General features: G+C 37.1%; 1 protein-coding gene across 1 annotated transcript in view; it reads left to right on the top strand.

Moving 5' to 3' along the window:
* PRSS12 (protease, serine 12) overlaps positions 1–27,660 on the top strand; it is a 69,834-nt gene that overhangs the window by 4,838 nt on the left and 37,336 nt on the right. Inside the window, 4 exon segments of the mRNA XM_003800066.2 lie at positions 8,963–9,100; positions 12,061–12,185; positions 12,188–12,238; positions 17,574–17,724. Coding sequence (XP_003800114.1) covers positions 8,963–9,100; positions 12,061–12,185; positions 12,188–12,238; positions 17,574–17,724 — 465 coding nt within the window.

Here is a 27,660-nt window from a genome sequence, read left to right on the forward strand (position 1 = left end):
ACGTGCTTGATGCTGTGCTAGGAACTCCCCTTTTTCTTAAGCAGCCATCATAGGTGGCTGAATAGTGATAAAGAATAGTGATAAAGCTCTGATAGCTGATATTTTTATAAGAGAATGATTCATAGGTCTGACTTTCTGTCATGTCACGCTAATCTCTTCGTATACGCCTACCCGTCCCAATTCTTGATTCAGAGACAGGGACATGTGGCCAAATACTATTGTTTACAGGCTGTACTCTTTGAAGTCCATCTGTTGTTTCAAGAGTGTGTTAATTAAAAAGTTAGCTGAAAGCTGTTCTTCCACTCCCTCCTAATGCTGCGTCTTGATTCTATGTAGCAGGTGCTGAGAAACATTTATTTGCAATACCACATCTGATACATTTCTTGGCTGAATTTTAAATATTGACCTCAGTCTGTTTTTCGGGCTGAAGCAGATGTAAAAGATTTAGATTTGGGACCATTATCTGACTCTTAACTAGTTTGAAGAGTTTGTTGTTGTTGTTGTTTTGTTTTTTAAGAAGAGAAAAGATCTACTTATATTGCCTTTTATGAGCTCTTGCTGGGGGAATGTATATACTTATGTGTTCCCTGTGGAGGGTGTGTGAATGTGTATGTGTGTGTGCTGAGGAAAATTTTGTAAAAGCAACTTGGTTTGTAACTGTGAGGAGAAACCAATAACCAGTAATAAGGTACCACTCACAGGTAACTTCGTTTGATGGATATTATGCAGATGCTAAAGTGATGAATGTAAAGATTATATATATGTAATATATAGAAAAATAGAAAAATGATTATGATATGTTAAGGGGAAAAGATAAATACAAAATCTGTGTACATTCTGAGATAAATACAAATTTGTGTACAAGATGGTTGTGGATAATTTGGAAAAAGACAAATAATAATTACAAGTTTGGGTATTGATGTGGCTTGGATCAATTAGAATGATTTTGATGGCAGAGAATAGAAAACCCTATTCAAAATGACTGCACAAGAGGACATTTATTGTACATATTAAATGAAGCCCTGATAGGCAGGCTCCAACATGGTGCCAGTCTGTTCCTCTACTTTCTCAGATCATCTGTCCTCAAAGTGTGGCCTTTATCCTTAGGCGGGTGGTGATTCTGGGCTTACCTATTGAACAACCTGTAGAAGAATAGAGAAGGCCCCCTCTTCAAGTATGTCCTTTTGAAAGAGTAAGGAAACCTTCCTGGAATTTCCCTACAGACTTCCTCCCACATTTCCCTGGCCCAGACTGGATCACATGTTCCTTCCCCATGCTCTCTGGGAAGGCAGATACAATTACTTCAATGGCCTGGATTAATTAACATTAACCTCTGCATCATCTGAGGATTCAGCTGGCAAGGAGAGCAAGGGAAGTATTTGTTGAGGAGACCCAAAAGAGTGTGCTAAGGAGTATAGGTGGGGCTTGTATTGGAGAAACTTGACACACATAAAAGATAGCAGTAAGTAATGTACAAAGTTGTGCTGTGAAATGCTAAGCCCATTTTTTAGTTCATGGCTAGATAAATAACATTTAGATTCTGATTTGGCTGACAAATTTTCTTAGTTTTTTTTTATTTTTATTTTTAATTTTTTGGCTGGTTTGAACCTGCTACCTCCAGTATATGGAGCCAGCGCCCTACTCCTTTGAGCCACAGGGGGCACCCAGGTTTTCTTAGTTTTAGATGCTGTTTGCAGGCAAACATTACTGATAGATTTATATGTGAAATAATTCCACAGTTGATAAGAATGCTGAAGTTAGTTCCGTTGTTAGGTAAATGTGATTCAATTCTAATTTTTAAGCTTCCCCCTCACCCTGAATTAACTTGTAAAGAAAGCAGTCCTTTGAAACCTCCCACTCTAGTCTGCATGACAAATTACCTCTTGGTTGTATACTGTATGAACGGTTGATTTAGATTGGCTTCTACGTGGTTGACATACTGTTATTAGAAAATCAGGAACTGTTTATTTTCGCCTCTTTAGTCTCTTTTTTTCCCCAGGAAGTCTCCTCTTCTCTGTCCTGCAAATCACCACATCAGTATTTAAAACAATTATTGTATACAAAGTACCAAAGCTGTGATAGTCCCCCACTAAAAGCCACACAGGCACATGTAGCCTCCATACTTTTTGCTAGGATTCCCAGAGGGAACACAAAGAGTAGAATGCTGATTCTTCTAAAAGGGCAAGGATAGATTTCATTCATTCATTAACTGTTTCCTGAGATGTAGCATTTACAAAGATGTATAAGAAATCACCTGTGTCCTCTGGTTGAGGACAGCCATTCTCTGGTGGAATGTCAGAAGAAGAATAAGTATTTTCATTACCTTCCCTGTGGTACACAGTCTGTGAGACAGGTAATAGGATTATTATTTGGTTTTATTTTCATCACTCAGTGGATGCAACAAAATGATAATACCTGTAACGTCTACTTATGTGTGGATGGTTCAGATACACACAATTTGTGAAATTTCCTGCTAGAGTTATATGAGTATGTTATTAGCATAATATAACTATGCTAATTACTATGCTAATAACTCAGCATTATTAGCATAATGTAACTATGGATAGACTCTGTGTGTGTGATATCATATAATGTTTTAAACAAAGGAATAATTTATATCATTTATAAATTTCTAATAAGCACAATGTAAATGGCTAAAATTGCTTATTCAGAGGATGCACTCACATTGTGAACTAAACCAACTGAGGTTTTTTCTTGGTGTTAAAAGTATTTACATGAATAATAAATGAACAATTAATATGAATTATAGATGTGAACTAATGGAAGCACATATGGCTCAGATGGATCTTGGTTCAGGGGAATGCCCTGTATTCTAAAAGATGATTTGATTTCATTTTGACCTGGGATGATTTGAATAAAATCTTCTATGTAGCAATGATATAACAAGTTTAAAAGGCAAATATAATTATAGATAAAAATAGTATACCTTTGTACTGTCAAACAGGGTGTAGAAAAAATAACATCAGAATAACCTAGCATTCCCTCCTGTCCTTAAAAATTCAACTAACAGCTCCCCCCATTCATTTGTTTTCAGATATTGTGGGGGAGGTTGTTTATTTTATAATTCAAATAGGCATTTTTCCAGTGTGGCCTTTGTTGTAAGACATAGTATTGATATTTAATTTGCTGTCAGATGTGTATACTAATTGTTGCTGAATAGTCCAGTATATAATGGGATTTTTTTATACATTGAAATTTGTGTATCACTTGCAACTTTAAGTTTGCTTTCTGTCAAGAGTCTAACAATAGCTTGATGTTTCCAGCATGCTGTTCTTTCTCTTCCTCCAGAACAGTGGAATGACTAACATTAATTATCTGTATATCTGTGAAGTTCAGTAATATAATGAGAAAGGATTTGCGTGATAAGAGGAAACTTTTTTACTCTTTTATCAAACTACCATTTTAAAAGTTTTCAAAAATATTTATGACAATTTTACTTGGAAAACACTGCTGAGATGGGGCTTTGTTTTTGCTATGTTTTTTTTTCCTCTTTAAGTAAGTGAACATTATTCTGTAAGTACATTTTAATTATTAAACTAAATAGGCATATCTTTTTATTTGTTATATTTTGGAGTGAGCTGGATTATTGAATGAAGATAGACCCATGTGTTTCCTTTTCTCGTGTTTTCTTAAGCCTCCTTCAAGTATGAAGTTATAGGAAGGGATATTTTCCTAGCAGTCCAAGGAGGGGTAATACCACAAAGGCTCCGTTACTTTGTTAGGCTTGTGGTAATGAGTACCACAAAGTGAGTGACTCAAGCAACAGAAACTTACTGTCCCACAGTTCTAGGGGCTGGAAGTCCAAGATCAAGGCCAACCTCCCTTCGAAGCCACTAAGGAAGGATCTGTTCTATGGCTCTTTCTTAGCTTCTGGTAGTTCCTGGTTTGTGAGAGTGTAACTTCAATATTTACACGGTGTTCTCCCTCTGTGTGTGTCTTTTTGTCCAAATTTTCCCTTTGCGTAGGAATCTAGTCGTAATGAATTAAGGCTTACTTTGATGGTTTCATCTTTGATCATCTGCAAAGACCCTATTTCCAAATAAGGTCACATTCATAGGTACTAGGGGTTAGGACTTCAACATCTTTTTGAGAGAAATAATTCAACCCATAACAGCAGTCTTCAAGCTGAAAAACCAGACTTTAAAGGAAATTTTAATCTAGCCACCTAGTCTTCTCTAGTCTACCTTATATTGTTGAGACTGATGAAAATAGTTAAAGAGACATTCTTGAATGTCTATCCCTTAGTTTAGAGAATCACTATAGCTAAGTTGTCCATAAAGCAAATTTCTGTAACATGGATCTCTTTTGTTCCCTTTATAAAACTAGAGATCCATCTACACAGAAGAAAGATGACTATTAACTAGGATGACAATAAGTTACACATTTTTGGCAAGGAATTAAGTTGGTAGAATTCTAAACATTTTGCACATTGGAACATTTCATCTTTAGATAGTTATAATAACAACAGACAATTAGCTTCTGGTTTCTTTTTGATTTATTTATTATTCTTTATGGTAGTATTTTGTTTTAGGAACTCTGAGGCTCTTCTCCGTGACACCCACTCATGCATAACATTATGGTTCCAGACTTTCTTCCCTGGCTAGTTTGGTCTATAAATTTATAATGCCTTATATAGTGACCTAAACCTCTGTCTGAGACTTCAGATTTTTAACTGTTATTGTTAATACATTTTTAAGATAGGGATATTTGGAATAGAATAGTCTCCATGAAAGTAGCACTTGAGAGACTTACAGACAGGGCAGCCTAAACCCATGGGGGTGCCGTCCGGACACACTAGCTCTGGGTCTGGGTGGAGCCTGGAAGAATGCTGGGCTGCAGTAGGAGAGGGTGAGGGAGAGAGGAGGGATCAATTCTTGTTAATAAGAGATTGTGACAGTGGAACAATATTTTCCAAACAAAGAATTTGGACCATGATTTATTTGAAGAGCTTGATCGTTAGTGTTATTATCTATAATAGCAATACACATTAGTGCACCTGGCTTTGACCTTTGTGGATTTCTTCTCTATTTCATTCTATTATTTTCTTTTTCATTGAGTTAAGGTTATTTCTGTTCCTCCATCTTGTAATTGTGAATCTAAATCTATAGATTTGTGCAAATGTATACACACACAGATTTGTAGTTCTACAGATTTGTACATGGGACAAGTCAGCTTCCACTGATTTGAGGATCAGCCTCAACTGTAGGATCACCCTGGGAAGCCTGTTCTGCAGTGCACAGAAACTCTTCAGGCTACCTGAGGCTTCTGTCTAGCCAGAAGCTGGTTCATGCCCGTGTAATATTTTGTGGATTAATTATAGTATTTCAAACAGAATGGTGGATACCAACATGGTCTAATACATAAAGTGAGATGTGAAGTTTTAAAAAGAGCTTATTGTATTGTAGGATCTTTGTTCAGATTTGGAGACAGGAGGACAGTCCCAAGGGCAGGAATGTGGGGGCCAGTTGTGCTGGCTCTGCCCCTGCTCTGTTGCTTCATCCATAGCCCCCCATGCATTAACTGAGGGAAATGAGTTACATTTTTAAAATCTTAACCACATCCATTGTTCTAAGAGAATAAATTCAGCAAGAACAAAATAAATTCAAAACAAATAAAAGTTGCTACCTATCCTAAGGTGTATATAGTGTTGGGGCTCAAAAAATGATACCCCAAAATGAGGGCCTCAGAGGCAGTATCAGAAACAAAAGTTTTCCTCTGACCTTTCCAGCCCTCCTTTCCCCCCGAGGCTAGTTGAAGAAAGTAGAATCCCTCTTTCCCAAGGTGGGTCTTGGAAACCAGAGCCCTGTTTTTCCAAATCCATCTATGAAAACTAAAAATATTACACTTTCTTCCCATCTTTCTGTGTAAAAACTGACACAAACAATCTGACCTACCTTGTTTGATTATAGGTCATAAGACGCCCATCCCAGAGAGGGTCCTGCTGCATACCCAGAAAAATAAAACCCCAACATTTTCAGGGGGCCAAGAAAAATCCAAAGAGGTGGACCTTATTGGTTTCTCCACTCAATCTATTGACATTAGATCATATCCTTTTTGTCTAATCACGTTTCTACACAACTGTCCATAGTGTGATAAACCTAATCGTAAAAATAGACAATTTCTGTTAGAGCTTTAGGTCAAACGTCATTCCAAATGCTCCTATGTCACGTAAAACTGTGATCAAATAAATTCATATGCCTTTTCTATCATTAATCTGCCGCTTCTCAGTAACATTCAGTGAACCCTCAGAGCACAAAGAAAAAATTTTCCCTTGAAAATTATTATACTCTTATAATAGTCTAAATTATGTGTTCAATCTTTTCCTATTATAGAGCATATTAGCAAACTGTTTTTTAAAAAGATGTTTCAAATAGTTATTAGAAAGATTGAGAATTACATAGAATTATGTAACATAAAGAAATACTCATTCTGAGTTCAAGGTAGATAGTTTTTTTTATAATACTTTAGATATTTTTATGGCACTCAGGAAAGGATAAAGGATAAAGGCACGGCCAGGAAGATGTGTGTTAGGGCTGGCCCTACCAGGAGTAGAATATGATGGAGAATTCAATATTCATTGACATGCATATTGCTTTTCAGAATTGCAGATACTTGTATTCCTTTGCTAAAGGAAAATTGGATACTCACAGTCACGTCTTGCCATATAGCAGCTACAGCTAAATGAATTCAGGTTTTCACAGAGTGCTTAGAGAATTTGAGAAAATGATGGTGTGGCTGATGGGAGACCCGAAAACTATTTCTACCTCTGTCATTACCACAGGCACCATTTTAAATCTTATGATGGGGTTCGGTGCCAGTAGCTCAGCGGTTAGTGCCCCAGCCACATGCACGGAGGCTGGGGCTGGTGGGTTCAAACCTGGCCTAAGCCTGCTAAAGAAACAAACAAACAAATAAACAAACAACAAAAATAGCCAGGCATTGTGGGCATTACGGTGGGCTCCTCTAGTCCCAGCTACAAAGGAAGCTGAGGCAGATGATGGCCATTGGACATGTATTAAGTACAGTTTCAGTTTATTTCCATTGCTTGAACTATCTTCCAACCTTCTTGACATGAATATTTGGTGGTTGGGTGGAAATTAGTAAAGAAATGATACATTAAGTTAAATATCTTTTCAAATAATGTTTGCTTGAGAGGAACCCATGAATTCTTTGAAATAAACTGCTGGCATTTGTGATGTGCAGAAGAGGTTTTGTGATTTAAAAAAATCATTTCAAGTTCAGTTGAACTCTTCAGACATATTTCTTTAAAAATGTTCTGTGGTTCACGCTTTTCACTGAGCTAATCAGGGCTTCTGGCTTAGTGTGAATTAAAGAGATTTAAAATGTATGAATGATTTTTAGATGATCTATCATATGAATGGCCCATGCTTCTGTTCTTTTCTGAATAACCAGGATTTGTACAGTACAGTGTTTGTCTGCATTTATTACTGCCTTTTGTTTTAATTAAATGAGACTTTGCTTCAGTTATAAGAAATATGATATGTTTATCTCAAATGTTTACATTTTTTAAGGATGACAATGTGGAAAATAATAGTGGTGGATGACCAAGCCAGCAAAAAGGAAATGAATGGACAATTGGTGAATCTAATGCTTTTGGAAAATTGTAAAGCCATATATGTAGAATGACCTAGAGGTATGCAAATTATGGCAGACTATTTTTGTAGAATTTACTTTTTTTCTTTTTAAATTTTAATGAACGCCATCATAGGTGATTTTTCAGCAGAAATTTTGTGAAACAGGATTTTATGAAATTCTTAAGTTGTCTAAGTTTAATTCTATTTCTGCTTAATTGTCCCAATTGCTGTCTCCCAGTGCTGCAACTCCTAGTCCCAATGACAGGAGAAATGTAGGGCCTTGATCTACTACACTGATGGGATGAGACTTAAAATATTAGCTTTACCTGGTTGCTTGAATTTAAATTTTGGCTTTGGCTGCATGTGGTGGTTCCTGTCTATAATCCTAGAACTCTGGAAGGTCAAGGCAGGAGAATTGCTTGAGTTCAAGAGTTTGAAACCAGCCTGAGCAAGAGACTCCATCTCTAAAAATAGAAAAAAATCAGCTGTGGTGGCAGGCACCTGTAGTCCCAGCTACTTGGAAGGCTGAGGCAAGAGAATTTCTTGAGCCCAAGAGTTTGAGGTTGCTGTGAGCTATGACTCCATGGTACTTTATCCAGGGTGACAGAATGAGACTCTGTCTAAAAAAAGAAAAATAAATTTTAGATCTTTTAAAGACTGAAAAGCATGACACAGGTTGTATATTTTTGGACAGATCAGTGGGTGTGGTGTGTAAGAGAAGGTGAATTTCCAGGGGTATTAAAATATACCAACTACCTAGTTGCTATTTTTTTAAGACTAACATTATTTATGCAATATTTTTCAAAACTAAAATCTGTTTGAAATTACGGACATAATCTTTAGAATTTTTATGACTACTGCTTCAGGTTTAAAGGGTTTTGAAAAAGCACTTTATTCTTCTTTAATGGAGGGATAAATCAAATACAAGGAAGATGTAACACTGATAATTACAGCTAATTTATAAGCAGAACATTTAATTTGTTTCTGTCTTTCTTATCAATGATCTCATGTGAAGATAGATAAATGATAAGAGCTTCAAATGTGACGTAATGTCATACTTGGGACACGGGGTCGATGTTAGTCATACTCTTCCACTGTCCCTCTTTGAAAATTACAATGGGACTCTCTGCTGGCCTACATAAAAAAGAAAGAATAATTAGCATTGATATCAGGATGTTAATTACAGAGAAAAGGTGCTAAATCCTCATTTGAAGGAAGAAGCACTAACTCATTCTTACCCGATCTCTCCCTACTTAAGTGTAAAACTCACATTAACCCAGGACCGGCTCAGTATGCTCAGATGATTATTTGCTATTAGATAATTTGGGATTCTTTTCCATTTTAAGGTCAGTGCGACTTCATGGTGGCAAAAATGAGTTTGACGGCACAGTGGAAGTATGTGCAAGTGGAGTTTGGGGCACGGTCTTTAGCAGCTGCTGGGGTGATTCTAATGCATCAGTCACTTGTCACCAGCTGCAGCTGGGGTGCGTGCACTCATCCCTGACCAAATCAGTCTTCCAGTATCTGAAAATGTTGTGCATCCATCACTGCTGTGGAAAGGCTGCATCAGTCTTTCTTACTGTCACTTTCCTAGACTCTCACTTTCCACAGAAGAGCTACAAGGAAAGGGCCCCAATGGAAGGAAAGGATTCTCTGGCTTGCAAATGCACTTCATGTATTACTACCCCTGCTGAACTTGGAAATGGCGAATGCTAAGTGGGCAATAGTTAAAAGCATCTCTTGGTCTTTGTTTTTAATAAAATAAATTTTTAGTCCTAGGAAGCAAGTAATTTGATTCTAATAATTACAATTTCTTAGTAGCTTGTGCAGCCTTAGGTTGATGTCATTTGCTTTTTGAGTTCTACTTTTAGCCATCCACAAATTCCATTTTTGGGGTGTGTAAAGGTGCTGCTTACATCTGCTCTTATTCTGGGATGGGTAAAGGGTCATATCTCATACCTTAGGTTTCTGTACTGAGCAGGTTCTGGGAGAGATGGTTGCTTCCATCAGCCTGGGCGGTGTATGGCCATGCTGAAACGCCGCTGCCCTGGGTAGTGGCACCTCCATTATCCTAGGCAGCACTGGCTTTTTTTTTTTTTTTTTTCCTGAGACATTGCCTGGACTAGAATGCAACAGCATTGTTATAGCTCATTACAACCTGAAACTCCTGGGTTCAAGCAGGCCTCCTGCCTCATCTTTCCAAGTAGCTGGGACTACAGGCATGTACCACCATGCCAGGCACATTTTTATATTTTTTGTATAGACAAGTTCTCCTCATGTTGCTCAGGCTGATCTTGAATTCCTGGGATCCTCCTGCCTGGCCTTCCAAAGCTGGGCACTGTTTTTACTGGGGGTCAGTGGACATAGATTCCCATCAGTTCTAACATGGTTGTGCCTTGTGCCATAGGGTTTCACCAGGAGCAGAAGGCCCCATTTTGGAACAAAAAGTTTTGTTTTTATTGTTCATTTTCTTCTGTTTTCTTGTCTTATTTATTTTTTCTAAGCAAACTAAACATGTGCTTTTCTTGACTTTTATCACCAGAGATCTTTAGAAAGCATGGAAAATATCTTGTCATAGAAAATGCAGATCTAAAGGACTGGGGAAAAAAGGTTTGCAATTAATAAATATTTTGGATTAATAATCAGCAAGTGGTAATATCTCATATGATGACCCAAAATGAAGACGTGGCACTTGAATTTGTCAGATTTCTCCTGTCTCCCACTGGGAAAGTGAGGAATGAGTATTCTGTACAGACAAACCTGGAAGGCCTACATTTTGTTCAGACCCTGATCCTATTGGAGCAATAAATAGGGTTCATATATTACATTGAAATTAATCTGTATTTTTTTTTAATGAGAGATGGTATGAATCAGGAGGAAAGGAGGAATAAGGCCAGACACCATAAAGTGTTATTATGCTTAAAACTGTTAAATCGTGATTTTTATCAATGAATATTTAGTCTAACAGTCATTGCCAGGTGGAGTCACAAAAATATGTTGATTTCATCTCTTTTTCTTTGAGGGCCAGGAGATGTAACAAATTCATAGGCTGGTAGCAGTGTCTTCCTTTATACGTAGACCTATATGTGCTTTATTGACCCTGCAAATCAGAAAGGAATAAACTCTCTCATGAGATGTAAAGAAAACAAGAACACTATATTGGAAGTGTGAACCGTAGTGTGGTTATTGATCTTTCTCTCTCTCTTTATTTTATTTTATTTTAAGAATAGGGCTCCCTCTGTTGCAGTGGCATCATCATAGCTCACTTCAGCCTCAGACTCCTGGGTTCAAGTGATCCTCCCACCTCAGCCTCTTGAGTAGTTAAGACTACAGGTGCATGCCACCATGCCTGCCTAATATTTTTTGTACTTTTTGTAGAGTTGGGGGTCTTGTTGTGTACCTTAGTGCTTAAGCTGATCTTGAACTCCTGGCTCAACCTCTGATAGTGCTTGGATTACTAGCCTGGATCACCGTGCCCAACCTGTTACTAGTCTTTTGACTGATGAAAGAATGTAAATATAAACTTCAGATAAGCTGATCTAACTGCTTAGATAGTATAGTCTCTTAGTAGCCCATTTTTTAAAAAAAAGAATGGTACAATAAAAGCAGAAACCCAGCTTTATCACTATGATGACACATTTATATTTTAGATATCCCCACATGTTTACTGTTTGGTTGATGGAAACTGAGGTATGGAGACAATTATAGAGATTACTTTATTCATCAGATAAGTGTTTAATCTTTTTAAAATGTAATGCAAGTTTGTGCACATCAGAAGTTACCTATAAAAATATGTGGATTAGTTGAGCTAAGAGCAGAACCCATCTGCATGAAACTATTTTATTAATCAGTTTCAAAGTCTTGCTAGCAATTATTGCATATAATACAAGGTTTTAAAAATTGTAAATGGACTGCCTCTCTTGATATTATTGTGCTTAGATGTAGTAGTAATAATCTTTTGAAAAAGCCTAGAGTACAGAAAGAATCTTCAAGCATACAGATTTTCTCTGAACACCTTACAGGCAGAGTCTGAGAAAGACTTGCAGCTTGGAGTGACTTTTAGCTAAGTCCAGAAGGGAATCCAAGGCTCAAAGGGCCTCATGACACAATCCTTGCACAAAGACACCTAGACTTCCTTTTATATCTGTAGTACTTGGCCATTTTCTTCCATATCAGACATGGATAGTAAAGGCACATAGAAATAATTATTCAAGATTGAGAAAAAGATTGCCATAGGCAATCAACCCAAGTTCTGATCTGATACTTTCATTTCCTTGGAATCTATGTAAATCAGTGTGTTTTTCTTTTTTCTATCCTTTTTTTCTTCCCTTTTTTTCTTCCATATCCATTTTTATTGATTTCTTTCATTTCTAAAAATCCAAATACTTCGAAAAAAAATTTCTCCTATATTTGATAAACCTAATATTGATCATTATACTTCCAGAGGAAAAGGAATAGCAAAACAAACCCCGTTTTCTGGACTGGGCCTTATTCCCATTAATTGCAGCAATGTCCGTTGCCAAGGAGATGAAGAAAATATATGGCTTTGTGAAAAAGACATCTGGCAGGGCCGGTGTGTCCTCAGACGATGATAGCTGCTGTCGCGTGTAGCATTTCCCTTGGTTAAAAAAAAAAAAAAAAATGTTCTCTTGTTTTAATTTCATTGTGGTTTAAACATGATTCCAGATGATAAAAGTGTCTTAGTTAAACCATTTCTTTAAAGAATTTAAGTACAGAAATAAAGCTGAATTGAAATACTCTGCTGTCTAACTAAATGGTCTTCAATATGACTACATCTAACTATTTGAATTCCATTTTGATTTTCAAATAGTCTCATTTTAACATATTTTCTATTTTGCATAATTTTCTTAAAGAAATTGTATACATATATATGAAGCACTTATTTTAGTGATGGAAAACCGTGATGAAATCAAGATGGAAAATCTTCTTGAAAACATACATGAAATCTAGCAACTACACCCATATATTTCACTTTGGCTAATGCAACATGATCCAAATGCTTATGCATCCAAAATGCTTCTTTTCTGGATCATGGCATCTATGTTCTTCTTGGTGTTGTAGGTTATTCATTCCCTGAAGATGGATCTCTTAGCTTGGATATGGACTTCTTCCACATTTCTCATACAGGCTATGTTCTGATTAGCAGTATGCAGATATGCATATGATCATATCAGTGTAAGTAAAGGAGGAACAGCTGCCTTTTAAGATGGTGAATGGGTTTTGTACCATAGTATACAAGGGACACTATGAAAGTTTTGAGATGCATAAAAATTAAGAAACATGAAATCATTTTGATTATTATGTTTCCTCAAAATAATTGCCACAACATTTTTTATACTCCCACATTCTTGTAAGCCATTTTTGAAAATGCTCCTTCCACTCATTTTCTTCATGTATAATGAGCTCACTTTCATAGGCATGTGAGGTTCTTCAAGGCTGGAGAATCGCATGCAATTTTTTACTGCAGGGAACAGGAAATAATCACGTGGGGCCAGCCCAGGACTGTGGAGTGGATGAATCATCAGTTTAACCTCTGTGGACTCCAGGAACTGAATGGTGATGTGGGCTGTGTGGGTGGATGCATTGTCATTATGCAAGATGGTCCCCCACAGTCCTGTCCTTGGCCACCATTCTTGAAACTTGTGGAAACTTTTGGTGGGCAGACTGTCATGTACCAGTCCTTTGTTCCTCCAGAGAAACAGATGCAACATGATGCATTTAAAGAAGACACTTGCCACCATTTTCTTTCTGACACTTTGGGGCCATTTCACTTTTGTTGGTGGATTTCCACTGGGGAAAAAATCCACACTGTTGACTAGCACTTATTTTCTGGATCTGACTGGTAAATCCAGGTTTCATCACCACTAACAATGGCAGAAAGGTGTCCAGACTTGCCTCTGTCCCCCTGACCAGCCTTTCTTCACACCGTGCGCTTTTGCTCAGCTGTCAAAGTGTGAGGAGCCGTCAGGATGAACCTTTCCTGACGCGGAGATGATGGTGCAGGATTGTGGCTGGTGCAGGCGATCCCATCTGTAGGGCTGCTTCAGCGTCGTTAAACGTCACTTCATTATTTTTTGAGAAACACTTTTTCCCACAGTAGCAGTGTTTTCCTCAGTTACTGCAGTTGTCAGATGCCAGCTCCTCTCTCATCTTTCAGTGAAGTCTGGCCTCTTTTAAATTCTTAAAATCACCAAAAACTTGTACGGGAAGGAGTAAAGTGCCCAAAAGCCTACTGCAAAGGCTTTGAGACTTGCTTAACCCACTTAAAATCACAGAAAACAGCTGGGTACAGTAGCTCACACCTGTAATCTGAGCTCTCGGGGAGGTCGAGGTGGATTGCCTGACCTCAGGAGTTCAAGACCAGCCTGAGCAAGAGTGAGGCCCCATCTTTTCTAAAAGTAGAAAAAACTAGCAGGGTGTTCTGGCACATGCCTATAGTCCCAGCTGCTCGGGAGGCTGAGGCAAGAGGATTGCACAAGCCCAAGAGTTTGAGGTTGCTATGAGCTGTGATGCCCTGGCACTCTAGCCAGGTAGACAGAGTGAGACGCTGTCTCAAAAAACCCAATGACAACAAAAAAGTGCTCTCTTCCCAGCGCTATGGCTGACACCAACTGAGTGCCACACAGACCGAAATAAATGAAGCCCTCCCAGCGACATGGATAAGCCCAGCAAGTGGGGACTCACAGGGTGAATCAGAAAGGATGCCCTGTAGACTGTATTTCTTGGAAGTGATATAATGGACCATAATACAGTCTGTCTCAGAACTTTCCTAGTGACGTTCACTGTTTAATCTATGACTATAATCTGAAGCTATGACTGTATCCCTTTTTGTATTTTCCTTGGAGGTAGCAGTGTGACCAGATGATCTAGGACTTAAAATGGTAGCAGTCAGCCCAAAGCGGTGGTTCCTATTTGAGTATAAGTATCAAGGGAGGAATAAAAAAGTTCCTGCCACAAAACACACAGACCCAGTGTAGAGTAATTACTGGGAATTGCCTGGAAGGACCAATGGAAGGGTGTGGTAAAGGGGTGTACTCCAAGCCGCAATGCTTTTTGAGTCAGAGACGTGTATGCTGTAATGATGTCTTGTTTTTCCTTTTCTTCCTTTGATTCTCTACCTTTGGGTGATGCTGCTGTTGCCATATCCATGCTCCTACAGTGCTGCTTCAGTGATGACGTGAACTGGGCCCAGTAATGCATTGTTTTTATAGATTACTGGTCTTAATCTTTGTTCAGTCTGGTTGATAAAATGTTTAATATTTTTCAAGTAATGAAATAGAGTTTTAAAAACAGCAATTATTTTTCTTCCAGGATACATCTCTGCTTTACTTCTTCTACCCTCTGTCGTCTGTCCATCTATTCATACAAACATAAACAAAATTATCTAGTTGAAGAAATAATTTTATACTCACTCACAAACATATATAAGATATAGAAATTGGTGATAAATTAGAAGAATGAAAAAAGATTCTTTCACAGTAGATTAAATAAGAATGTGAAATTGTATAGCTGAAATCAGCAAACACTAACTCTATCTTAAGGCCCAGTGGCAGATCTTTAATATACATTCTTTTAGTTTGGGAATTATATTTAATGGCTTGTCATCTATCCTTGTAGCTTTTCCAACATTCACAAAATAGAAGATGGTGTACAAGTTTTGGATACAGGAAATAGCAACAATCTAAATGAAAACATGTGGGGAGTTTTATTTATTTGTAGGTTAAATATGAGTCAACTGCTTTCCTGAGTTTTCTTCCAAATGATTTTTGTGTTTGTTGGGAGGACGGGGTTGTTGAGTAAATTTTTGCCCTGTGTTTTTCTGTATTTTAGCAATTACTTATCTAATACCCCCCAAAGTGTTTTAAAATAAAAGACAACATACAAAATGAAAGTAGTGTGCCACAAGGGTTCTAAGTTCAATCTAGATGATTTTAAATTTTCTCTCCAAAAAATTTTGTTTTTCTGTTTTCTCTAAACTTGCCACATCACGGAAAATCTATTAAGTCATGTATATATTTTTCCTGTCATTTTTTCCCCTGTATTTTCCAAGCTTTTTAAGGGAAAAGTAAACATCATTACTTTTGATACTTGCGGGAATCATGGTACCATCATTTGGTCATGTACATTAAAACTGCCTTTATTCTTTAACAAGTGCTAGTTAAATTAGTGAATTATAATACAGATATCAGAATATGGGAATATATGTACAAATACTCAGTAATCTGAATCTCCGCTATAAAATTCAAATATGATATTTGAATATAAGGGTGAATATCCAAATGCCACCTACTGACAGTCACCTGTGCTATGGATAATTAAAAGAATATTTCATATTGATAAATGATTAGCATTAGGAAAAAAGTACAACTAGCATAGGGACCCAACCTGCTCACTTTTACCACATAATATTCTTTATCCCAATAAAATTAGACTGCTTTACTGTTTCCCAAACACTTTCAACTTTGTGCTTCTGTGCTTTTGTTCACACTGTTCAACCAGCCTGAATACACTTCCCCATCTCTGAGTTCCAAAACCCCATCCATCCATTTCGGTCCTCTTCAGAAGCCAGCTTTTTCACAACAGATTCCTTAACTTCTCCAAACTGTGAGTGAGATTGCTTGCTTCTGAACCACTGTAGGGTTTTCTTGACAATCTCTTGTTTGTACTCATTTTACCTCAAGGCACTAAACTTCTTGAGGACAGGGTCTGTTCAAATGCCCTGTGGCGCTGATTGTACCCCTTGTACTCTGCACATGGTTAATATCTGTTGGTTAAACAGAATTGAATGAATTGATGTTGCTGATGATTTTTCTTTGTTTGTGATACTTTTTCCAGTTTTATTTGCATCACTTGCCAATCCAGGCAATCAATGAAGATTGAGTAAATGCTTTCGCTATACTAGGTGCCTGAGATACATACACAGGTGTAAAGGGAAGGTAGTGTCTCTGTCCTCATTCTAGCCAAGAGGAGAGAGTCAACTGACAGGTAAACAATAAATCAATGACAATTTTAGATGAAGGTAAAAACTCTGAATAAGGCTAAATTAGGCAGTGCAGTAGAAAGGATCTTAGGGTACTGTTTGAGCCAGAGTAAGCCTCCTGAAGAAGGGACATTTCAGAGTTGAGAGGAAGGCAGCCATGTGAAGATATGTAAGGACATTATTCTAAGCACGAGGTACAGCAGTCACAAAGTCCTTGTGGTGGGAACCAACTTGGAGCGTTTTGGGGACAGAAGGAAGAGGGCATTGCAGCTATAGCCTGGTGATTGAGGCCAAGAGTAGAGGCCGGGAAGTTCTTAGATGACAGGGACTAGATCAGGGCCTGGTAAACTATGGGATGTAACCACCTGTAGTGGTTCTTAACAGAGGAAATGAATATGAACTGATTCATGCCCAAATAAATTTCCAATATCATTTTTGGGGTATTATCCCTGAGGGTCACCAACTTATATAATGAGTTTGATGCTAACTTTGACTTGATTTCTAAAAATATAAAAATAATTATATACCGAAAACAAGTTATGTTGTAGACATAAGTGCCATTCATCATAATTACCTGTTAGTAATACTCAAGTTACTGTAAATAAAAAAATCGATGTCACCACCATACTACTATAAACATCAGATGTGTTTCCAGTAATCTGCAGCTTCTGAGTATGTCTTTTCTGGTTTCTGAGGTTGTCGGGGAAAAGTGAATTTAGTCTATTTCTTCTTAAGGGCTATTTGTATGAACATAATTCAATTTGGGGTGTTTTAATGGGTTAAGATTACTGTATTAGATATGTATGTGTATCTCCATGTCACTTAATGACTTAATGAATGGTATGGCTTAATGAATATTATTTAATTATTGAGAATGGAAAAAAATCAAATATACCTGAAATTATAAGTCGGTGTGAATGCACAGGTTTAACTGGTTTAAATTTCACACTGCACAGGCCCGGTGTTCCCTGCTGTCCGCCTTGCTGGTGGGAGAAGTGTTCATGAAGGCCGGGTGGAGCTGTACCACGCCGGCCAGTGGGGGACCATCTGTGACGACCAGTGGGATGACGCAGATGCGGAAGTGATCTGCCGGCAGCTGGGACTCAGGTTTGTTTTTACTGCTTTTGTTCTGTTTTGTTTAAATTTTTGAATCTATTATTTCCATACCCAAAGGCAGGTGGTGTTTATTTAAATTTTACATGTCCTTGAACAAACAGAAAAAGCTACCTTTTGATCTTTGTCCTGGGCTGTGAGCTGCCTGAAGAGCATGGACGTGTGCTTTGCGGGTCTAACCTGCTTATGTCTGAAGTAGATTGATTTGATGTCACTGAGAATCTTAACTTTTACCACTTCTCATTAGTACCCTGCACGGTCCTCAAGGGTAGTGACCAACACAGTCAACTATAGCAATTTAATCAAAGTCATATGATGAAACACTAAATATTAGCTTGTAATTGAAGTTCAACTCCTAGTCTCCAAATATTGTCCAGACTTTTGAACTTTATTTCCTTATTTGTTAGATATGTGCTTAAACCAAAGGGTGTTTATTAATGTACAAAGGAAATAATTTCCATGTAGAGCATGGAAAGGAAACTATGCAATAAAGACAAAAATATGGAAATGAACATTCCAGTTGCCTCAGTTGTGATCATTTTTGAAATATTTTGGATCTTCTGATATCTTTCTTCATTTCTATCTTCCACATTTCTGAATGTTGGTATAATAAGCCAAAAGGTTTTCTAAAATTATATTAGGGGATCTTTTAAAAATTAAAATTTTACCTCGAATTTTTAAAATATCTCATTAGTTCTCAAGGGAATAGCGATGGGGAAGCCTTCTGAGATGACATATTCTCTTTCTATGGAACATTTTCTAATTTACCATACTTTTTGACACTGGGCCATGATTTTTGAACCTTGAACCATTTACACTCATTGTTTTTCACAAATGTCTCTCTTGTTTTTCCAGATTTATATTCATGTTGAACTCTAGATTTTGAAATAAAATGTAGACATTTTACCATTTTATCCCTGAACTTCAGTTTGCATCTCTTAAAAATAATATTGTCCCACATAGCCAAATTGTCATTATTATAACTAACGTGATTGATGGTCATTCTTGATTCTCAATATTGTCTAATATTCTGTCATATTTAAATTTTAACAGTTTCCCCTGCAATGTCCTTGACACATGGTTTGTCTGAAGCAGAATTTAATCTTGTTCCATGTAGTTCACCTAGATGTTATGTGCCTAAAGTCTCTTCTACTCCAGAATAACCTCTTTTTTTTTTTTCCATAAAACTGACTTGTTGAAGAGACTGGGCCAGAGAATGGAGAATGTTTCATCTTCTGAGTTTTTATCATTTCTTCCCCCCAGTGTCATTTAGTTTATTAAATACACTTATTCAAAAATTGTAATTGTCCTAAGGTTTGACGGTCAAAGCAAACATTTTAGCTGGAAATCATCACAGGTGATGTGTTCTCATTGTGAGGTGACGGGACCTCCTCAGAGGTCACAGAATAGCTCATTTTCCTTACGTGTGAGGCTAATATTGAGCACTGGGTTAAGGTGACCATCAGCTTGATTCTTCAATGTAAAGTTACATTTCCCCCCATAACTGCTTCTGAGAGATAACTACTAATTTGTAGGTCATGCGTAGGGCTCAAATAAGTCTGACAAATCCTTGATCAGCAGATTTTACGTGTATTATAATCACTGGCCTTGTTTACTGGTGTGATCATTTTCTTTGGACTAGTTAGGGATAGGGCCATTCAGGTCCCTTTGAAAAAACTGTAATCATTAATTTCCTGAGACTAGATGTCTTTTTAAGTGTTCTGGCTGGGTACCATTTGCAAGGCCAATTTTCTTTAGGTTCCCATGTGTTGCTGTTGGAGTTAGCACAGCATAAGATTGTGAGAACTACCTGAATTTGGAAAAGCAACAGAACATCTCTTAGTTGCAGTTTTTCATCTATAACGTATTTTCTATTTGTTTTTTATTTATTTATATTTTTGAGACAGAGTTTCAAGCTGTCGCCCTAGGTAGAGTGCTATGGCATCATAGTTCACAGCAACCTCAAACTCTTGGGCTCAAGCGATTCTCTTGCCTCACCCTCCTAAGTAGCTGGGACTACAGGTGCCAGCCACAATGTCTGGCTATTTTTTTGTTGCAGTTGTCATTATTGTTTTGCCAGCCTGGACTGGATTTGAACCCACCAACCTCAGTGTATGTGGCTGGCACCCTACCCACTGAGCTACAATTTGTATAGTTTTTGTGTCTACAAAGCAGTTAGCTCACATAGTGAGTATACAGTATACTTGATTCTCAAGGTTAGTCTAATTAGGTACTATTATATTTAAAAATCTTATTAAACATTTGAAGTAAACTGAACATTTGATGGTGAGATCATCAAACACTATCCAGAACTTCTATTATATTTAGTTAGCTGTATCAATGAATTATATATATGTGTATATATATATATATATTTTTTTTTTTAGAAGATAAGAGTCTCACTTTATTGCCCTCAGTAGAGTGCTGTGGTGTCACAGCTCACAGCAACCTCCAACTTTTGGGCTTAGGTGAGTCTCTTCCTTCAGCCTCCCAAGTAGCTGGGACTACAGGTGCCCGCCACAATGCCCGGCTATTTTTTTTGTTGCAGTTTGGCTGGGGCTGGGTTTGAACCTGCCACCCTCAGTATATGGGGCTGGCACCCTACTTACTAAGCCACAGGTGCTGCCCACTCCAAGTGCATGTATGTGTGTTTACTGAGTTATCAATTATGTGTTCAGGGTACGCTAATTGATTTCCACGTGAGTTACTAAGAAACCAATGTCTTTGCTAAAAATATTAAGAACTTTAAGAGTACAGTGATAGCATATTTAATATTACCAGTTGCAATATGGATTATTCCAAGTTTAAGGTATAAGGCATTTTTTATCATTATGTTTCTGTGGAGAAAAGACAAGCTTTTGTTGCTTAGAACAATGCATAGAAATACTGAGTACAAGTGCTATTTATATTATGGAAGTGTTTATAAAAATACATGTTGTAACCTAGAGTTCTTTCTTGAATGACAAAGACTTCTTTTCACTTTTGTAAGTACTTCTTAAACACAGGCCATGTTGACAATAGCCAATTGCATAGAATATAGAGATAGAGTCCCAAGGAATAATATATTTGTATTGAACACATTCACAGGTTAAGCAAAGTGTTAACATCTTTCTTAAGCACTAGATCATTGTTCTTTTTTTTCTTTTTTGTATGAGGGGATTCATGTTTGGAAAAGGAATTAAAAGGAAAAATATTTCCGAATATATAAGGCAGCCAAGATTCTCCACAAAGCCCTTGTAACAGCTACAATCCAGCTTTGTAGAGATTTGTTTCTATTCTAAGTTCTCTGATGCCCTGAGCTGACATTATTCATTTGCCTTTCTTGTACTTGACTTTATAGTTCTAACTTGTTTGCAATAAAGCAGCAATCCACAACCCTTCTTCTTCTATAATTTATTTTGCCCATTTATTTAAAGGTTAAGTATGTTCAGATGAAATAGTTTTTTATGACATATGGTTGATATCAGACAGTGTAATAGTTGTTTGACTCAATTTATGATTTGTTCTTAAGCAAATTTCATCTCTGTCTTACTCGCTTTGTTGAATTCCCAGAGGGAAACTACATCATGTCTCTCTGGAGTTGTGGTTACAGTTTCCTTGCGAGAGGCTGTCTTTTATTGACCCCCATCTTTTAATGTTATTGTATGTTTTTGGTAGCTGGCAGGCTTCCTAAATATAAAAGGAATTATTTTACTTAAGATACTTACATTTGATTAACCCAGAACTTGGAGAAAGATAAGGAGGAGGAAAGGAGGCAGCCAGATGTCAGAAAATTAGATAACTTGAGAATACATACATACTCAGTGAATTTCAGGTGGAGACATTTTAATTAGAATTCCTTTTGCTTTGCTTTTAAAAGCATTTCCCTTGTCTTTCAAAATTCTTAAAAGCATAGCTTAGTCCTGTGACATATTTTACTGTGTGACATAATTTACTTAGGAACTTTAAAATTTTGGACACTTACAGAATTATATTATTGAGTGGTGTGAATAACTTTTTATGGTATAAATGATTCTTCAAAAAATATTTTTCTTCATTCATCTTACTGTTCATGAAAAAGTTTAAAAAATATTTTATAAACTTTACAATAAAGATAGCCCACCTGGTATATGGAATTCTTGAGCAGGAACAAGAGACCTTGTTTAGTAGATAAAGAAGTCAGGCCTACTGATATTATGCAATGCCTTTGAAGTCACACTGTTAGTGGGAGGCAGAGTCTGGAGGTGTATGGTTCCCAGTTTAGGATTTGGTTTATGGTAGACTGTTTACAAGAATAAATATAAATATAGGGATGAAAGAGATAGACAAGTCAGGAGAGAGAGTTAATTTTAGGAGAAAATGATACTGAACATGTTTTTATGTAGACTGGATTTGAGGTGCAACAGGCCATCGTTGAACATGTTACATGTCCCAGGAGGCTGGAAGAATGCTCAGTGTCTTAGATTCAGCTCTATAGTGAGACAGACTTTACCATCTAGTAGTGGTGTAATTTTGGGCAAATTATTGAGCTTAATTAGCGTCAGTTTCCTTATCTGTAAACTGCATTTAATAACATCATGGGGTTGTAGGGGGTATTAAATGAGTTAATACATAAAAAATTACTGTTAGATGAGTGCCTGTAATCCAAGGAGCACTCAATACACATCAAATATTATTGGAGATGGAAAGGATTTTTTTTTCAGAGAGAAATCTAGGTTATCGATCATTAAAAATGATTTTTTTTTCATAGGTTCAGGTGTCACAGACTGATATTTGCAGTTAAAGAGCCAGTCTTGTATAACCCAATAAATAATCTTGCACAATAGAATGGCGTCAGTCTATTCTGTGTCTATCTCAAAGTGGTAGGAGAGCCTGGGGACTCTCCTAGAGAGCAAGTCACGTGGTGCTATTTATTTGGCTTTTGTCAATGGTGGGGGCAAGGAAACATTTTATACCAATACAATTTGATTAGCTAAATAGGTTTAAGCATGTTTTAGATAAGGATCAGAAATAGAATCAATTCAGTAGATGTTTGTTGGAGATTGCTGTTATGTAGAGCAAATAGCTTTACACAGCAAATGATAACTTCTTGTATCATATCAGAGCACCTGTCCTCCACAAATTGCTCAGTCATTCACCAGTACAGAGTAGGAAAATAGGCAACACTGGAACTGTTATCACAGATGAACTGCCGAGGCTGGTGTGGATATAATTCCCACAAAGGAAGGGCAGAGAACACATAGCTTTATCAAATTCATTTCAGCTTCAGCAAATTCATTTGCTTTAGCAGCCCAGGAGTTTAATGCTGCTTTCTCCGGTGCTGTAATTGATGACACCTTGGAAGCAGAGCCATCAATTCCTTTGGTGTTCCCTTGAAAGGCAGCGCAGTCTGGGGTACCAGGAAATGCTAGTTACTGGCTGAAGGAATATGTGTATACGTAAATATTATCTTTTTCATTTTAATAAACTCGAAACTTAGCTAGAAGATCCAGTCGTGTTATATCACAATTTCCTATCTTTTATTGTTGTTCTCACATTTACTCTATTAGTATTTTTTGATTATTTTAATTAAACTTTTTTTTGTGATCTTTAGAATAATATTCATAAGCAATAGGAATTACAGAAATGTACAAGGAAGAAAGGAAGACACCCAAGTGGTGTTTTAAGAGTGGATTTTAATATAGATAACTCCCCCCCAGAGTCACAGTTTGGAGCTTCTGCTCTCCTATTTTGTGTTCCTACCCTTAAGGGACAGGTTCAGAGGCGGTTAATCAGAGCTTTCGCTTTTCCCGAGAACCTGTGTCTCATAAGCATCGACATACCTAAAGCACCATGGATTTCAGTCACCTTCGCTCCAGCCTATCTGGAGTCACTGCTAGCCCATAAATGATTTTAGGAGTTATGTTTTTTGAGGAATAAAAACCCTTTAGTTTATTACCTTTTAGTGTAAATGTTGTATGAAACTGACATTAACCTTTTAAATTCCAAAAATACAGTGGATAAGAATACATTATTGTTGTTTGAATCTGACCAGTAGTGAGCTTGAGCATCTTATCATGTGGTCAGTGGTCACGGATATTTCTTCTATGAAAAGTCTGATCTTCATTGTCCATTTTTTTTTTGTTTGTTTTAAAGTTGGTTGTCTGGGTGTTTCATTAAAATATAATAATAAGCTAGCATTATGAATTTCTGGGAGCTTTTCTGGTTGCGTTACATATTGCAGATATCTCTTGGAGCCTGTTGGTTTGCTTTGTGGCTTCAATTCTGTGCATTTTGCTCTGCGTAGTTTTCAGTTTTTATGTCGTTCAATTTAGATTTTGTTTAGTCCTTGTTTTATGACTTCCAGGTTTCCTATTTTGCCCAGGAAATCCTCTCTTCCAGCTAAGAGAGAACTATTGTAAGAACTATTTCCCTCTATTTTAGTTTCCCTCCCTCTCCATCCCTCTTTTTTCTTTTTCTCCTTGCTTTCCCCTCCTTTCCTCTCCCCTCCCCTCTCTTCTCTCTTTTCTCTCTTTCTTACACTTTTAGGTTTTAACATTTTGTTTTGGCCATTTTGCTTTTTGTAAATACTCTATGCATTAAAATACTTGAAGATGTTTGCCTCTGATTATGTGTGTCTCCACCAAGAATCTGAAGTTGAGTCATACAAGTCTCAGCTTAATGGTCCTTTGGACCCTCACCTTATAATCTGTGATAGAAATGACATACGCATTTGTCCAGTGTTTTATAGTTTATAAATTACCTCCACAAATATTCTTTCTAAAATTACTTTAAAATAAACAAATACATAAATTTTAAATTCTTTAAATCAAATTATATATTCTTCTACATGATCTCAGGTTTTACTTATAGCACCTAATCCTGGTTCAATGAATTATACTATTGAAATTTTCCTTAATAGATCTTTTCTTTCCTGGCATTTATCTCAGGGCAAAAACCCAAGGAGGCTTGATGTGACGGACATGAGTCATCCTGTCTTCTCTGCTTCTCCTCCTCTTTGTTCCTCAACTCTCCGTGTTCTCTATCACTTTCCGTATTTGCTTTCATAAATCTTTTTCCTCTAGAGAAGGGGTTTTTCTTCTGCAAACTTTTCTGTAGTGAGCCAGATAGCAAATATTTCGGACTTTGCAACTGCTTAACAGAGCACTTGTAGCAGGAAAGCTGCCATAGATGATAACTTAGGAACGTGTGTGGCTTTGTTCACATCAAACAGCTTTTCTGGACAGTGAAATCTGAGTTTCATTTGATTTTCACATGTCACAAATTATTCTGTCATTATGAAGTTTTTTGCAACCATTCATAAAATGTAAAAACCACTCAGCTCTCTGGCTGTATAAAGACAGGTAGCATGCTGGATTTGGCCTATGGGTTGTACTTTGCTGGTCTCTGCTCTAGAGCTACCAGCTAGGGCTTCTTCTCTCCTATCCTTTTTTCTCCCTTTAAAATAGAGCCACAGGTCTCAGGTATACAACTCCAAGCAGTTGCCTTCTCCTTTGAACCAATATTAGTATATACATTAACACATTTAAATCAATTCAGTTCAGCTACTCACCCTCCTCCCCCAAATTCTGGCAGTTATTCGCAGCTTCTGCATAACTTTTGAATTTTATTTTCTCCGGGTGTTAAACTGTTCCCTTATTTAATTTATTGAATTTATATATTTTTTTAGAAAGAGTATCTTTTCCACTATAAGTGATCTTTAAAACATTTGCATTTCTTCATGGTCTTGTACACAACTATGGCAAGATCATCTTGGTTTAAAACATATTTTTCTAGCAACATGAATGCTCTCTTTGCACAAAACATTTTATTTTGGCCACTACAACTTTGCTTTTTGTAAAATACTCTATGCATTAAAATACCTGAAGATGTTTGCCTCTGATTATGTGTGTCTCCACCAAGAATCTGAAGTTGAGTCATACAAGTCTCAGCTTAATGGTCCTTTGGACCCTCACCTTATAATCTGTGACAGAAATGACATATGCATTTGTCCAGTGTTTTATAGTTTACAAATTACCTCCACAAATATTCTTTCTAAAATTACTTTAAAATAAACAAATACGTAAAACAAAGTTACAACATTAGAACCAGAGAAGGTTAAGATAGTGATTGATTCTTCCTTCCTCCCCACTCCTGAACTTTACCTTTTGGGGAGAAGTGAAGGCAAAAACTATCTGTGGTGTTTGTTTAAACTAAACACTATATAACATTTAGATAATTGATTAGCAGTGACAAATGTGTTCTTCTTCATTTGTTGGAAGACAAGGGTAGGGGGGGACTCATTAGCAGTGCCAGAAGAGGGAAGGGAAGCAGCATTTATGGAGCTCATACTTTACATCAGTCTAATAATTCCTACAACCCAGCCAATCAGCCATTATCATCCCTATGTTCAGATGTAGCATCCCAGGGCCTGGAAGGATTAATTATTTCCCCTGAGTAGCCCAGCTGTTTCCGGGTAGAGCCCAGGATTCAAACCTCGGCATCTGAGTCCACATGCACATCTCCTCTTTAGTGACCGAAGAGTAAGGTATGGTCAGTAATGCGTACATGCCCATCACACTGTTCTGGAGGACTATAGACATACTCTGAAACCAGGGAAAACTAAGTCATGGAAGAAGCCCAAGTGCCCATCGACCCATGAATGGATTAATAAATTGTGGTATATGTACACCATGGAATACTATGCAGCCATAAGGAAAGATGAAGACTTTACCTCTTACATGTTTACATGGATGGAGCTGGAACATATTAGCAAAGTATCTTCTTAGCAAAGTATCTCAGGAATGGAAGAAAAAGTATCCAGTGTACTCAGTCTTACTATGAAACCAGTTTATAGCTTTCTTATGAAAGCTATAACCCAATTATAGCCCAAGAAGAAGGGGAAAGGGGAGAGGGAGGATAAGGGAGGGGGGGAGGATGGGTGGAGGGAGAGTAATTGGTGGGACCACACCTATGGTGCATCTTACAAGGGTACATGTGAAATTTACTAGGTGTAGAATATAAATGTCTTAACACAATAACTAAGAAAATGCTGTGATGGCTATGTTGACCAGTTTGAAGAAAGCATTTCAAATTGTATGTAAAACCAGCACATTGTACCCCATGATTGCCTTAATGTACACAGCTATGATTTAATTTAAAAAAAAAAAAAAGAAAAGAAAAAAAATCCTATTAATGGAACATTTATTGCTCCTTTCTGGAGGAATGGAAACGAGCTTCTGTTCCTTTGTTGCGTTTTCCTTAGTAAAACAGACAAATTCTCTCACAAAATGAAAATGACTGCATTTCAACAATACCATTTGTGGTAGGAGTCCTTTACTGTGTTTTCTTGTCTAATTAGCTCTGTTTGTGCCACAAACATCAGTTTGTAATTTAAGTGTCAAGATTCTAACTCTAAGAATTTCAACTCCACAAAAATCCCTTGCTGAAGCAATCTGCTTTTCTTTTCCTCAGCTTCTTCTATCCTTCCTCCCAGAAATAGTTCTTTATCCTTCCCCTTGGCACTCACTCCGAATTTTAAACAGAAAGTGGGTCAGGAGATGATGAACTATCCCCTAAGTATTTACCTGTGTGGAATTTAAAGAGTTGTGTAACTTTTAGGTGTTTGGGGGGTAGTTTGTACATATATGTGCTTTTAAAAGTAACTTTCATAATCTAGTAAGATAAGTCAAATAGGCTCCTTTTCGATCACCAAGTTGATTACCCAAGGGTATCACTGATCATTGAGCAAACTTTTTCCTTACATTTTTTGTTGCAAGTTCTCACGATAGTTGCTACAAGAAAAGGGCAACTAAAATGATGGGGAATAGATATAGTATCATTGAAAAAAACTAAAAATATAGATGCTGTAGTCTAAAAATTAAAAGGCTATCCGGGGTTAAGAATGAAATTTCTGGGCTTGGAGCCTGTGGCTCAAGTAGCTAAGGTGCCAACCACATACACCTAAGGTGG

The sequence above is a fragment of the Otolemur garnettii genome, unplaced genomic scaffold (genome assembly GCF_000181295.1).
Source record: "Otolemur garnettii isolate 467f Iridium unplaced genomic scaffold, OtoGar3 scaffold00164, whole genome shotgun sequence".
Taxonomy (NCBI): domain Eukaryota; kingdom Metazoa; phylum Chordata; class Mammalia; order Primates; family Galagidae; genus Otolemur; species Otolemur garnettii.